Raw genomic sequence first — 15,878 nt, 5'->3', positions numbered from 1 at the left:
TTGTGTATATTTCCTGCATTGAGCAATATATAGATATAAAAAATTACTAATATGGATGAAAAATGCTGGTCGCAGATTTTCGTTTAAAGAGTTTTACTTCAGGTCCGTTTTTAACGGGTTTCAGAAAAGTTCAGGTGATAACTTATTAGTAGGCTACACTAAAGACATGTGGAGTAACTAACCTGGATGAATCGTGTTACACTCATCGTCAATAACGAAGCAAATTAAATGTAGCCTGCTGTAAATTGTACTGTTGTACGTGGCAATATTTTAAATTAACACTTGCTGGAGGTAATAAAGCCAAGGTTACAATGTTGAACCAAGCAGCCCGCACAGCGCGCTTGCTAGTCCGGTAATGCGAACCTCGTGGTTCTCAAATAGTTTTCGCTGGAGGTAGTTTCGTAAATAACTGTTAAATTAAAAACATCCTTTAATCTGATCTTACCCATCTCGAGCATCCATCACAGTTTACACCACATTTTGCGAATTCCTGATGCTTTTGTGCCCTGGAAGCTGCACGACGAGCAGCTGCTGTTTCTGCCTCGTGGACCGTACCGCCAGGATCGCCTGCCGGTTCTTGTACTGCACCATCTGCAAAGTTATTTCGGCGTTCCAGCCCTCGTCTTGCGGACACCTGAAGTCGATCTCTTTCCCTTCGGACATGACCACCGTGAAGTAAACATACTTGCCCTTCCGCTCGACGCAATCCACCGTCTTCATGTTGGAGAAATGCAACTCCTTCATTTTGCCCGGCTCCTTGACCTGCTGCTGTTGGTGATGCGGATTGTCGTGCTGCTTCGGGGGGTGCAAAAGGAGCCCCTCTTCCGTGAGGACGCAGTGCTTCTTCTTCCACAGTTGCAGCAAGCCGTCGCTTCTTTTCTCCATCAGCCCCTCCTTCAGTACCTTTCCGCTGCTATCCAACATAATGAAAAAAATCACCCTATGTCGCTAGTTGAAATACAATGCCAGTTTCTCTGTTGACCAGGAAGATCATGCACATCGGCTTCGGCTGTCTGTTATATGCAGGCAGCTTGCGTTTGCCGATCCACCGCAGCTCCGTACGAGCCCAGTCGGCAGCGCTGGTAAATTGACTAATTCCTTCAAGCCGACGTGACATGGGCTTTCCTCGGGACCTTCGTGTGGACCGCCCCCTTCGCCCTCCCCCGGCCGGCATCCAACGTAGAGCGCGCTCGGATCGAAGAGCTTCTTTAATACGCAGCGCGTCTGACTGAAAACCTGACGGGGTGACTAATGCCTTATAAAATTTAACATGACAGACGCGGAACTGAAAATAAACATTTTTAAACGAGACCCAAGTCATTAAACCAGAACTCGCATAACCTAGCCAAATCACGCGGTTCCTGTTAATGTCCATTGAACCGAATTGGTTGAACTTAACATTCCAGCTATACCACGTGGAAATTGAAAGACATCCCCTTTTCAAGTTGGTAAATTATACTACGAAATCATATTACAATAAAACGCAAAGAAAGTTTTTAAATCAACCGATCGATAGTGCAAGGCATTTTATGGCGCTCTCAGGAATCTGGCTGCCGCCTAGCGGTTGTCGGACATTATTTGACTAATGTCCTTCAAAGACAAAGAGCAGAGCTGACTGGTGTCGTTGGCAATCCGCAGAGGCAATGCTCCAGCTGAGTCCCTTCTCCCAAGCTGATTTAGCAGGTAGTTGCCCCTTTATCACCAGTATACAGTTAAAAAAAAAAAAAAAGAAAGTTTGTTTGCCCACATACTAACATTTCAACAAAAGGACCAGATTACACAGGTGCACATTTAACCAATTTATTCATGAATATACAATACACATACAATTGAGTACATTAGTTTTGTGTAGCATAGCATTATGCTTTGACAACAGCTGCACCAAAGGGACCCCTTCAGAATCCAGTTTTATAATGGGACTGCATCGATATCCCACATCACCTATGGTGTAGGTTACGTGCGTCAGTGGCAACTGCGGGAGCACTTTGCCCACAGTAAGTGGGCTATGTGTCGTGACCAACCAGGTGACCACGGCTCCTGTTAACCAAGTGCTGTTAATGATCCTACTGCAACCATCAGAGAAGGTCCAAGGACGAACTGGGAAAGCGGTCCTGAACATCGGGCAGAAACTGCCACTTCAGACCCCACACCCCATCTCCAGCTACAAAGGTAGGTTAAAAAAAAAAACAAAGTCATCCATTCACAGTGATAGTCTGGGAAAACCAGCTGGCAATTAGCCTGTGTTACTCTAATTTGTTTAACCACCTTTCCTTCCTGCTGAAAGTCAGGGCTGCTGGATTTCAAACCTTAGCCAGCTCGAAACACTCATGCGATATATGCCTTCCCCAAGATTATGTGCTGGACAAATTTACCCCCCCCCCCTCACCCCAATAAAACACTTTGTGGGCATCAGCAGACTGAAAGAGGATTCCAGTCAAACCACCCTTTGCAGCAACGTGATGGTACCACTCACTGAAGACACAAGTGCTCAGACTCCATCTAGGGAGATCAACACTTCACCAGCATAGAAATGTGGATAAGAATCCAATACTCACTGCTACCCATAGTGCTCTAACTTGCTACATAAAATTTGGAACGCATCAGACTGGGCCACATCAGCTCGGCAAAGTAAAGCCACAAACATGGCAACCCAAACAAGACTGGGGATTCAGCAGCTTTGACATGCAATTCATTTCACAAATCTAACCCAAAAGCAATCATGGCTGCCAATGAAATGAATTTATAAATGTCCCATCTGTACAACGGAATGTACTACACCCGGTGCCGGATACTCCAGACGCTCCTAACAGCCAAAGTGGTACCAACCAACACCACAGCGGTCAAAGCGGCCCAAATTTCACCCATTTACACTGGCTGGCGGTGTAAAAAGTGTGGGCAGACATGACTGAGCAGTGGCGTGAAGAACAAGGGTCGCGGCAGAACCACAAACATGAGGTCACCATCTCAGATTTACTATTTTTTTTTTATATATATATAAAAAGGGGCGGGGGGCAACCAGCTAGGTTACTCTGGTTGTTTAGAGTGAGGATTTGGTTTGTGAACACGGGCTATCACACACCACGAACTCGGTTGTCTTTCCACAGCTGTTGTCTGAGAGCAGCACAACAAGACTTCACAAAGAACCCAAAACTATCAAGCAGTGGAGAAATAAGTTCATGCTTTGAGTGAGTTACTGCATTCTATTTATCCTAAAACGAAAAAAAAAAAAAAAAAAAAAAAAAAACTAAAAATACTATGCAGAATGAGCCATGGCTTGGAATTGGCCCCCATTATACGAGTTTGGTAACAAAAATGTTGAAATTCCATAATTTCTACCAAGAAAATATATAAAACATTATAAGGCTGTAAGTAACTATGTTTTGTTTCAGAAGCTGTTACAGTGCAGTTACTCTCCAAGGCCACGGGCTCCGGCTTCACTGTTGGTTGCACTCTGCTGGTGGATTCGTGTCCTTCTGCGGAGACAGATACTGTGCTATCACTCATCACATCTGCTGCAAATCAGCACAATAAACTACTACTGCCTGACAAACATTAAGGCTGAGATTCTTAGATGGTCATTCACTATAGGTGTTCTGTCGTCCCAGGGGGGTGGACTGGGCCCGTAATTGGCTAGCAGAACCCCCCTCAAAGTTAACTATATTACATTGTTACTGCCCAGTGTCCGTTTATAACCCCTTTTAGGGTGTCTGAGCCTTAATAGGTTGACACATTAGCAACAATGTGAATAAGTAAATAAGTAATATGTAAATAAGTAATCCCACACCAATCACATTAGAAACACACACAAAAGGGGTTTTACTATCACATGGGGTGACACTTGCACAGGCAGTCACGCGAGTATTCTGGAAGGTTCCGGAATAGTGCTGTAGGGAAGGGAGGTATAGACTAGCAGGACAGGCACAAACAGTCCTTCCAGGATACGCAAGAAAGCAATCATCCTCCCCCCTATACAGAAACACTTATGAACAATCGAAGTAACTTCCACACTAAACCACACAATTGTGCCCTTCACTCCATGCCAAATGGTGTTGACAAACGGCAAAACGTCAATTTTGTAACAAACTGCAAATTTAGCCTCAACTTAGAGGGCATGAAACTGAATAGCATACAGTGGCAAGGGGTGAGGAGTAGCGTGCAAATGAGGAAAAAATGGAGGAGTGGGTGGAAGGCATTAAGGGGACAGTCTGCGGGCCGTACCTACCAGGAGAGGGCTATGCCTACAGACATCACTTAAACCTAGTGAGGAAAGATTTAGAGAGCAGCTGACAAGGGGCCAAGTGAGAGGAGCTGAAAACCATTTTTTTAAAAAGGTGCACAGTGCATCACATCGGAGGGGCAGACGGCTGGCAGACAGACAGGCAGTAAAAGCAAATTCATCCTCAATGGAAACACGTGTGTACTCATGGGGCAATACCAAGCCAATAAGCAAACTCCCAACTCTGCAGGAATGTGCCAGGAGCAAATCGGTTTTGGGGTGGTGGTGTGGGGGGGGGGGGGGGGGCAGGACCAATTCACATGCTGCGTCAGCCAGCAATTCAGCAGAAAGCTTGAAACCAAGTGGTACTAAACAACGGGGAGACCTTTCTAAAGCCAAGCCAGAACCAGTCAATCTGCACAACCACACCCACTCCAGCAAACAACGGGATATATATCCGAAAGTAGTAAAGGCAATTTCATTAGTATGAATTCAGTTCTCACAAGAAACTAAAACTGAGCATGTATGTATGCATAAATACATTGGCCAGAAAAGCAACAGAAATCGCTATAGTTACTCCATTAACGATCTGTAATGTGAAACATACCAACCTAGTTGTTGCATGCAAGTCTCAAAAAACAGAAAAGCACAGGTCCTAATACCAGAGGCTCTGCCTGAAATTTCTCATTGGGATCTGCATGTCTCCACCCTAGTGCTCTGAGGCTGGGTACACACCTTGGGCTCGTAATCTGGGTCGTTCTCCTCATCTGCTTCCTCTTCACCCTCCTAAATCATTGGGAAAAAAGGTCAGACCATATGATTGGGGGGGGGCAGACACCATCTATGCTACAGCTAAATGTTTCTTCAATTAACACAATCAGTAAAGGCTCCTACCTCATCATCAGCCTCCTCACCCTCTTCATCATACTGAAAGGAGAAATAAGTCCATTAGAACCAAGATGCATGGCAGGATCCCCAAAGGTTACCTGGGATGTTGATCTCAGTTCCCTGCAGAACAGTGAAGGTTCCCACCCACCCACCTCCTTTAATCTAATCGCACTGTCAGTTTAACTCCCACAACACTTCTTTGGGGCTGCCATCCCCCCCACATGCAGTGTTGCCAGGTAACACTAGCAATTTATATTTTGGGGGAGAAACCAATTTTAATCTAGTTCTGCTGGTCCAAACTAATTAAACCAGGGGAATTAATCTGAAACCAGCAATCAAAACAGGAGGGGGACCAACAGCCTTCGCAGGCTACAGAGGCACCTGCCTTCCTAGGCAAACTCACATCGTCATCGTCGTCCTCGATGGCCTCGCCAGTGAAGTACAACACCGCCCTTGGCACAATGCGCTCGCGGATGAAATGGCCGATCTCAAAGTCAGCGGCGAGGACGGCCTCAGAGTCCTCGTCCTGAAAGTCAATGCGCCAGATCAATCTTAGTCGCAATCATTGCATGCACAAGCTGTAAAATGAGCTGTTTGAGCTCAGAAGCAACAATAGGATGCTACTTAATATAGCAGATTTAAGACATGCGGGTATATTCAAAGCTCATAAGAGCTAACTTACCAGCTCTCCATTTTCAGGGACTGAAAAAGAAAAATAATCATTAATGACTTGCCAGCACTGAAAAAATAAGACCTTCTGTAGAGTCCAGGGTTGGTGCTGCTCCTACCTTCAGGGGGACTGAAGAAGTTGAAAAAGGAATCATTGGGCACAGTCTTGGTGACCGTCCTCACTGTGCCACGTCCCTTGTGCTTCTGCTTCTTCTTTATCGTCTTCAGGGTGACGTTTTTGCCCTTAGTCCAATCAATCTGGCAACTAACAAGAAAGTGCAAAAGCAAGCAACCTCAGTACCAAGCGACAATCCTTAACCATGTGACCAGAACAGAACGGGCCCTACCCAGTGCAGCCCATGATCTCCGGCCCGTCAAAGGAGAACGGATCCGCCTCATCAGGCTCTGACCGCATCTTGTAGGTTTTTGTCAACATTCGGTTTGTGAAGAAGTCATTGGGCTCAAAGTAGAACTCTAACGTGAAGCTCTGAGGACAGCAAAGGGCCAAGGGGACAAGTAACAGTGAAGGATACTGAACTCACTGATGAAAGGACACAGATGGTCAGCTTAAAGCAAGCAAAGTAAAGACAAACCATTGGCTGGTCGGGATCCGAAAACTTGACTTTAATGTCTTGTAAGTGCTTGAGAATGGGTTCATCGTGTTCCTGGAAGGAAGGAATTCGTATTAACACATGCTGTGGCAGGGTCTGGCAAAGGGCCGGCTTAGTCCATCTGCTTGCTGACCCAGCAGATGAACTTAACTGCACAGATCACTTACACTGCATAAGGCACAAACGAAGCAGATACAGCCAAACTTTACAGCTGAAATATCAGGACCCACCAGTAGGGGGAAGCAGCAGCCAGGCTTCCCAAATGGCAGGCGGGAAAGGCTCTGTGCAGCATGAAGGCGAACAAGCCCCCTTCCCGATTTGCTGGTAATACCTGCAGCATATCACTGAGCAAGTCGACGTTCTTGAACACTGTGAGCCAGAAATCTGGGACGCCCCTTGGGTCCTCCTTCTCCTCATCCTTTTTTTCTTCCTCCACTTTGGCTTTTTCCTTCATATCCTCCTGAAATAAAGGTATGGAACAGACATGCTTGAGGCAGGCTATTCACCTGCTTGTTTCATTCAGAATTTTAAAAGTCATGTAGACAGCCTATGCTCTTATCAGTAAATGTCAACAGACTGCCAGTGGTCTAAGGCACCAGAACCTGCATCTTAATCCATCAATTATAAAACAGGATCTATGCAACTATGACCCTTCACCATTGCCACACCATATGTCAAAGAGCACCAAAAGAGCCCTATGTGCCACAGTCACGAGGCATTTCAGCTGCCTCGAAAAGCCATTTCTTTCCACTGAGAGCCAGAAACCACCGTCCAATTACATATTTAACAATGGCTTAAATTAAGTACAGGGTTAGTAATGCTGCTTCCCGAGCTTGTTCCTGCAGGTCACTGAAAGTCAGATTAACAAGGATTAAATGTACAAGCACAAAGTGTCAACACACCATGCACGTTTACCCATATCTGAAAACAGCTTGTGCTAAAGTGCTAAAACAAAGAATCAAGTGTTGCCTGAGCATTACATCACATGACAACATGCACAACATCACATGGACAGAGGCGTCACCAGTACCTGCTTACTTACTGTAAGCTCTTCCTCCTCATCTGCCTTCCACTCGCATTCCTCGTCCGTAGGCTCATACGCCGCTTTGATGATATCGCTCCGCTGGATTGCGGAGAGGGACACATCAGTTCAGACTAAACAACCAGTCTAGACAACCAAAGGGTTACTGTGTCTACAGTGTAAGCAGCTATCACTTTACTGAACATCAGCGCGACGCTACGTAATGATTTAATGCTCGTGCTAAAGTACATATCCCAGATCACTAAATTTCCATCCTCAGCCTAATCAGACAATTTCCATCTTCTGAAGTTGGTGATGAAAGCTCTCTTTTAGAGAACCATCATAAAAATCAGAGTACTGAAGGAGCAATGGCAACCTGCCAATTCAGAAGTGAGGTGACAGCACACACACAACCTGATCAGCTCCTTTCACCATGTTGCATGGAGAAAAATGATAAATCCAAGGGCTTAAAGCAGGTAACCCCTTCACTCCTCCCCAAGAGTCTGGCACGCACGCTCACCTTCTCGAAGAGCGGCTGGTACAGGGCCGCGTACTTCCTTTCCAACTCGTGGACCTCTTCATAAAACTTGGCTTCGATGTGGGCACACTTCACTTGGAGGTTCTTGAGGGCATTGACACGCCTCTTGACAACCTTGGGTAAACTGAGAAGCAGAAAAAAAACAAAAGTAAACAAACCCTTGTGGTCAGCTGAAGGAAAGATGATAGGAATGCTGATGACAGGAGTCCATCCGACGGAGGGCGAGTGACACCCACAGCAGCTGCCGCCACTGCTATGGCCCAGCCTGGGGTCACCCTCCAGGGAACAGAAAATCCCTGGCATAGCTCCATGAGACACAGACCCCAGTGAACTCGGAGCCGCTCCAGCCTGCCACCACAGCCATTAAATCCTCGCTAAGGCTTCTGCTTGCTAATCCGCAGTGTTCCGCATATGGCTCTGTCATCTCCACATGGATGTTCTACGCTACGCTATCTAGGCGCCAGCATCTGGTCCCTGAAGCCAGCTTGCGGTTCAGCTATGGTTCCCTTCAACCCACAATGAAAGCACAGAATTCATTCACCACACCCATCTCACACAAAAAAATAAAAAATAAATAAATAATTCAAGAGACCAGATCCAGAAAATATTATTTTACTACTCTAGTGAGTTCTGGAGGTCTGAAATACAGGAGAAAACTGGCATCCAAGGTTGCATACATCAGCAGAAACTAACATGATTTGGGCACAATTACTGGTGGAATCTCCAGATCAGGGGTGTGACCTTCACTAAATGTCCCAGCACGACCCGTGCTGTGAGATGGAATAAGGGCAGAGGAAGAGAAGCCACCAGAACCAGCCCATGGAAACTGATCCGTCCTGAGTTTTGCAGAGTCATTCTGTGATCAACAGTACAGCTGGTAATTAACCCAAAGGCATTTCATACATCTGTTTTGATAGATGTATTGCGGAAGAGTTGGCAAGAACATTTTATGGGCGTTTGCAACATTTAACGGAAGATAAAAATCATAGGTTGTTAATACACACTTATGGGCTTAATATTGATCGCACCATTTTTATGCTATGGTAATGTAAGGCAGGGGGCAGAGAGACAAGTCATAGCTACGTATAAATCCAGCAGGAAGGACCATCGCTGCAACCATCAGAAAACCACAGTTGCAAGAAGCTGACCTCAGTGGCCAGCATTAAATACATCTGCAATATTCCTATACCTTCCAAAGCAACCTCCAGGAACGAAACGAGGATGAGGCTCACCTCTCCATGTAGCCTGATGGTGACCCGACCAAGCCATCCAGCCGCTCCTGTAGAGCCGCCAGCACCTGTGGGTTCCGCATCATCTGGACTGTGAGCTGGCAAGCTGCAGGCAGAGTGATCTGGCTGAACTCCAGCACGCTAAACCCAAAAATACCTAGACTACCCCCCAATCACTTAATGAAAAAGTAAACCATACCTACCTTTAGTGCCACATTTATCAGGAGACAGTTTTCAGGTTACCAAAACCCTAATTCAAAAATTAAGTTCTGGACCATAAATAATGCAGATCTCTAAGCTCAGTGGTGTCATTTTCTGTGAGATAAGGGAAAGTCTGAAGTCTGCATAACAATTTTGAAACATCAAAACGCAGCTGTCCTGCAGACACCTCCTCAGCCACAAGTCCCTCAGCACCAAACTACAGAGCAATACTTTAGTGATACTTTAACCATAAGATAGAAACAAGGCACAATTACCATGTGACCAGAGTCAAGTGCCATCTTCGAAAGGAGCAAGGCCAAGCAGAACTTACTCGATTAGACTATGTAATATTAGCACCTCTTTATAAAGATGTTACGATTACATGCCGCAGCTGAGAGCCATGTTAAGTGAATGATTGACTATGTTTGTCGGAAAAGGTTTCCCTGCTTCCTAACCCTATTGAGGATCTCTCTGACAAATAGGCAATTCATCAACCATCAGCAAGAATTAAACAGCAAAAAATACAATTTTGAACAAATCAATGGTTTTCAAGTGATATGGGACCAGCAACACGAGTCATGACCAGACTGAGAAGGTGCCTCATCAAGAACTGAATGAACTGGACACTCCACTTACCTTTGGTATTAACATCCTCCCCAGTCTCCTCATCGTCCACATCTTCCACATCCTCCACATCTGCAGGGTCCAGCTCGGTCTGGTCTTTACTGCATGATAAAGACGGGGCTCAATGTCATACGCACCCTGGTTCCACACAAACATACCCATGCATATTAAGCACAATAGGTGGCCACACACATTTCTGTCTTCACCTACAGAAAAAGCTCTGCATGGCTGTCAGCTAGCTCCAAGTATCGCTTTCTTAAGAGATGTGCACTTACCATTGTTTACGTAGCAAAAGGATTCCCTGCTTCCTAACCCTATTGAGGATCTACCTGACAGACAGGCAATTCATCTACCATCAACAAAAAGCACAAGCAACAGCCATAACTACCAGTGGCTCATGTGGCTAGGAGGGCTCCAGAAGTCCCTGACTGGGCGCCCCTTCACCACACAGGGCTTCGAGGCCTAGCAATCACACCCAGGGAAACTCAACCAGCTTAACAGCCACTCCCACTCATTCAAGGACAAGTGTTAGAGGGATGTGCTGGAGCCAGGAAACAGAGGCAGAGCGTACAAACCAGCTGTGGGCAAGCACAAGCATGAAACAGTCAATGCCACCTTTCATAGACCTTCATGTGCCATTATCCATGGCATGTTAATTCAAAACTGAGCATAAGACTCCCAAACCGGACTAAATTCATCAACTTGATTATGAGATGCTACAACACTAAACCTTAAATTTATACGGTCCTCAGGTACAGAAAACTTAATTATACTCTCAATCTTCAGCTTAGGTCAATCACACAACTCCACCAGGGAAAGTAAAATTGTATGAAGTGGTTTGAAATTGCAGTTTGATGTGAGGTGTCGATGCAGATTAAAGCACCACCACCATCCCAACCACGGTTATTCACCACAACTGGGGAAAGTGGCATCACCCAGAAATTTCAGCTTGGGCCCTGAGGTGAGCCCTCCACGTTCAGAACTGGGTTACGGCTCAAAGGTTAGGTGGCACATTAAGATAAGCCAATGACATGGGGCAGCACACCAGCTTAACAGTCTCTACACACCTGGAGGAGCAGGGGTCAAAATTAACCACAAGTCTGCAGGTAAAAGGCCTCAGGCCCAGGGTCACAGAAAGCAGCTCTCCATGCATGAACAAGCTCCATCCCGTTAAGATGGTAAGAACCAGTATTAAATACTGTAGTAGCATTTTGAGTGGGTGGAGAGAACATGGACAGCACAAAGAGGGGACAAAGACAGCAAATGCAGAGATGAAAAACACTGCCCCCTCGCCACAAAACTTACTTATCCATGTCAGCCATCTTTGTACAGTCCAGCAAAGTCCTAGAAGAGAAAAAGAAAAATAGAAAGTCATTATACATTAAATAGGCTAAACCTCAGCCACAGCTCTGGTTTTCCAGCTCAAAATCAATTCTCCTCTGAAGCAAACATTAACCTTTCCACACCGGAAGGGCCACACGCAGCCTTTGTTCGGCTGTCACCCCACCTCAAAGCAGGAGCTCGTGACAGCTGGTCCATACAGGCAGGAAGCTGTTGGGACTCAGAGGCCATATGCACAGTGGCTAACGCAACAAACATTTCAAATTGCTCTCACAAACCCTGCTTACAGCACAACAGCCACAAACAGCAAATCCAGCCTGCTACGAGTCAGGCAGTGGGTGGGGGGTAGGGGGCACTGGTTACAGTTTTTAAATTTCAGCTTATTCAGAAGTAAATGTTAAATAAGGAAGCACAGTTAAATTTACAAAAGCATATATTGTGCATGTCTGAATAAATACATATACAGTTAACAGACTGTTGGTAGAGTATCAGGCCTATTCAGATATGTGATCCATTAGTTTATTGGCAGAGCAGACTGGAGAGGCACTGTAGCACTAAGACTCAATCCAGCCACATGGTGCAAGCAGGATTATATATCACTAACATCCAAAGACCAAGCTCTGAGGTTCCAAGACCACAGGGCTGTTCCTGAACACACACAAGATTGTCAGGCCAATGTGTTCTACACACCAAACAAAATGACCCCATTACCCAACAAAACCGCTTCGACATCTTCACACAAGAGCCTTCAAATGGCACTTGATAGTAGTCAAAGTGGACAGATAGGGAGGGGTGAAATCTCCCACTTATAAAGTATGGCATGTTGCATGTGGACATTTATTACCCACAGGCCTTGCAATTTGTCAGCTTAAAATTCCAAAGAGTTCTGCTACAGTAGCCCAGCGGGCATTAACCTAAAGCTGTCTCTCCCAATCCAATCACCCATCTATGACAGGCAGGGGTCAGTTTTACATACATGCAGCTTTTCCAAGCCACCTTTCAAAACATTTAGAGGTACATGGATGAATTAATGAAACCTTCACCTTATACTTAACAGCACAGAACTATAAATTACGTCTTGGTCAGAAGTCATTTTGATTTTAAAACTGATCCTTGCTGGAATAAGTTACAAAGCTGACAGGATTGTGCTGTGAATAGCACTCAGTTAACCTGTGAAACAGAACTGTATACTTGCACAGAATGACTATATGCTCTTTGCTGGCCTGATAAGCTAAAGCTGGGTGAGATGCTTACATTTCTGTTTGGGGACAGCAACATCAATTGTGGAGGCACCTGGAGTCCAGCAGCCTTTTGCTATGGCACTGCACTAACAGCCGGGAAGCTGTCATCAGGCAGAATACCATGAAATATTTTAACACTCACGTTAAATCCGACAGCAAAGTGCTATAATGACTTATTTAAAACAAGCTTTTACAAAGATAACATGCAAGAAACAAAGGGAAACCAGACTAGGTCATTTTGCCTAGCAAGCATTAATTTCATTCATAAACACTATGCGTGCTGATAATTACTATAATTGAAAGTGAGACAGGCAGAATTTGACTGAGCCTCATTTTATATGTATTGGTGCTGGCAACCAAGCAAACATTGAGCAAACACCTGGAATCCACAGATTATCTAAATTTTGACCACACCAACGGCACGAAATTGGCTACTTTGCATCCTATGAAAACAATCCATTCACCTGGAGTGGGAAGAGGTCAGAAATGTACAATGAGCTGGGGGTATACAAAGTACAGCAACCCAATAGCCACGTAGATGTGCTGAGATGCCATAAAAGTATCTAAAATGTCAATGAGGCACAAAGTGATCAGCTGCCTGAGATGAGAACAGAACAGCGAAAAGGCACAGTTCCTATGCGTGCGATTGTTTACAGAAAGCTGAGCACAGGCGTCCAAACAAGGTGCTGGCCTTTAAACTGTATGCACAATAGCAAACGCCAGTGGCAGAGAAAGACCAAATCGATGCTGGAAAGGCACCACTCTTCCATCACTTAGCTGCTTAGTAGATATTTCCTCCCCAAAGGAAATAAGTACACGTGTTAAAAGGTTGAATCATCTGGTTTTTTTTGGTTTGTTATATTTTTGAGGTTATGTTTCAGGTGCATCATCCAGTATTGCAAGGATAGATTATTTAAATTAATCCCAGGTACACTGGGGGCAATCCCTGAGGCCCAAACATATCACTTATAGGTCCTGGGCCAAATGCATCAAGTACTAAGCTACCAGCTACACAATTTCCCAATATTCACTGAAAAGCAAAGCTTTTCTCTCACCTCCCTCAGGGCCAGAAATGACAGCACTTCCAGGATCTAGATAAAATAAGAGTGACAGGAAGACATCAGTAGTAAACCATACAGATGCCACTGCCAGAGAGCAGAGAGCAACTCAGGTCACAATCTTCGAGGTCACATATCCAACCTGGATCAAACCACACAGTGGGCAAAATAAACCCTACAAATAAGTCACAGCTGATGTCAGATGTGTGGGTTTATTAATTACCATGGATACAGTATTCTCACCAAGGTCGTTTATAAGTCATACAAGTAATCCATGTAAATAACCAAAACAATGAGTGCACAGACCGGTAACTCAAAATACCAAACAAAGCCATTGTCTGCAAGGATTTATGGTGTATATTTAGAAAGGCTGAAACTACTCAGTTCTCATTAAAACAAAGCATGCCATTAAAACATCAGTGAAAACTTAGGGATGCTCGGGGTGAGGAAAAAAAACCAGGATCAAGTTCACAGCACTCAGCCTTCATATTTTTAATGCCCAAAGGCCGGAGTCGCACGTCGAGCAGCACGCCGCAGAACATGCAACGTGACAACGTGCTCTTCTAGATCCCATTTCTGAGTAACTAACGTGCAGATTTAGCAACAGCGTTTAAGAAAACAGCACAGACACAAATAGCGCGAAGGGTGATCAATGCACCGAACCGTGCGGCGACCCTTGGATGGCAGCCAATCCCGGCCTGCTTAGCAGCGACGGCCGGCAGCTCACGCCTCCGGAGCAGCGGGACCCGCCGGTCGCCACGTGTTGAAGGCTAACAGCTAACAAAGCTAGCAGAAATGAAGCGACCGAGACAGCGGGTTTACAAAGCCAGCCCCTACGTGTACATCTGTGATCCAAAACATGATTAATCTGTTAACCATCAACGGTGCGCCTAACTAGTCACTCAAATCACAACGGCTATAGGCTGGACTGAGGATTACAGAGCAGGTTTCACGGTTAAGGAGAGTAGCGCTGAGGCTACGGCCAGGTGTAATACGGGAGACAGACACACTCTCCCGCTTCTCCGACGTGAAACCTCCGAGTAATTCGGAGTCGGAATTCCCGGTCTCATTCAAACACCAAAACTTAACTCTGGCTACCTCTCCCTCCAGTCTCACACACCATGCAGCCCCCCTTTCCTTCTCAACAAACGGGAGCAGCACTTCTTTCTCCACAGCATATGCGAACCGCCGTCTGACATTCACGCCTTTTTACATTTTTTTTTTTTTTTTTTTAATTAAGTTGCCCCCCACGCCGGACAGTAAATACCGCCGCGAAGACAGCCAGGGATCCGGGGCAGAGAAGTAACGCGGCGCCCCCACGGTTAGCACGAAGGCTAGCGTGCAGAACCTTTCAGTATTTCCGCGCCCGTCCTGGGGGAGTCTCGCTGTACGCGTCACACATTCACAATGATAAAAATAAAAGGAAAAAAGCACGAAATTGAGTACATTCAGGGCCCCGGACAGGACCGTAGCGGGGTGAGACTTGCTTTCGCCTACCTTCCTGTTGCCTCGGCTCGGCGTGTCTAGAAGTGCGCAGCGGAGCGACCACGGCCGGGAAAAACAGTCCGCTCTGAAGGCGGTAAAAGGGAGCGAGGCGCCGCCGCTCGCGCTCATATACATTAAGCGTCATCACGTAACCCGGCAGTCACCAGGGCAACGCTATCCCCGTGGCACGAGCTGAAAGTAACCCAATTCCGCTCGCTTTTCTCATGCCTTACTCAAAGCCATAGCCATGCCCCGTCTGATGTCGCACTTTTATTTTAATGTCGCTGAGCATGGACATGGTTGTCTTATTTGCAAAAATCACATTGTTCAGAAGTCTGGACTAATTATTTCATTGATGTGCAGACTCCCATTTTTCATTCCATAACTGTTTCCTATTACCTATAAAATTAAGATCCTTTTTCGGTACAGTGTTACAATTTGCATAACTGTAAACTATTTTACAGCATTTTTTCGGTCTATTCATAACATGTATGTACACACTGCATGAAAACAAGAAAGGCAGGACAGGGTGGGTCCATGTTTTGATGTCCCAGACGGCGTTTCACACTACACATTAGATTCACAAAGGCGTTCACAAAGGCACAGAGCTGATTTTATTAAGCAATACAAGGAACAAGTCCATAAACAATTGTCCATCAGACAGTTTGTCCTTGACATTTAAATCTGCCTTAGGCAAGATATGAGTAGTGTAATGGGACTTGGTCTTTTTCCAACACAGTGAATGTTAATGATCAT

General features: G+C 45.5%; 2 protein-coding genes across 8 annotated transcripts; both read right to left on the bottom strand.

Annotated features, from left to right (window-relative positions):
- Positions 1 to 468: 468 nt before the first annotated feature.
- On the bottom strand, positions 469 to 924 carry phlda1 (pleckstrin homology-like domain, family A, member 1). The gene has a single exon (XM_023836776.2). It carries the CDS (start codon positions 922 to 924, stop codon positions 469 to 471), a length of 456 nt encoding a protein of 151 aa, XP_023692544.1.
- An 862-nt stretch (positions 925 to 1,786) lies between these two features.
- On the bottom strand, positions 1,787 to 15,287 carry nap1l1 (nucleosome assembly protein 1-like 1). Of its 7 annotated transcripts, none has more exons than XM_023836773.2 (16): positions 15,135 to 15,252; positions 13,635 to 13,670; positions 11,303 to 11,341; positions 10,010 to 10,098; positions 9,176 to 9,278; positions 7,926 to 8,067; positions 7,415 to 7,507; positions 6,716 to 6,844; positions 6,367 to 6,438; positions 6,121 to 6,260; positions 5,893 to 6,038; positions 5,787 to 5,806; positions 5,508 to 5,630; positions 5,111 to 5,143; positions 4,952 to 5,002; positions 1,787 to 3,473 (listed from the first exon to the last, which is right to left on the bottom strand). In XM_023836773.2, exons 3-16 carry the CDS (start codon positions 11,317 to 11,319, stop codon positions 3,435 to 3,437), a joined length of 1,197 nt encoding a protein of 398 aa, XP_023692541.1. In that variant the 5' UTR covers positions 11,320 to 11,341; positions 13,635 to 13,670; positions 15,135 to 15,252; the 3' UTR covers positions 1,787 to 3,434. The 7 variants fall into 7 exon arrangements, with proteins under 7 accessions (XP_023692541.1, XP_023692538.1, XP_023692540.1 ...); XM_023836770.2 differs by lacking the exons at positions 13,635 to 13,670; positions 15,135 to 15,252 and adding exons at positions 4,223 to 4,257; positions 11,454 to 11,584; XM_023836772.2 differs by lacking the exon at positions 13,635 to 13,670 and having other exon boundaries at positions 15,135 to 15,287.
- Between the last annotated feature and the right edge of the window lie 591 nt (positions 15,288 to 15,878).

The sequence above is a fragment of the Paramormyrops kingsleyae genome, chromosome 1 (genome assembly GCF_048594095.1).
Source record: "Paramormyrops kingsleyae isolate MSU_618 chromosome 1, PKINGS_0.4, whole genome shotgun sequence".
NCBI lineage: Eukaryota > Metazoa > Chordata > Actinopteri > Osteoglossiformes > Mormyridae > Paramormyrops > Paramormyrops kingsleyae.
This window is presented reverse-complemented; position numbering and strand designations above follow the sequence as displayed.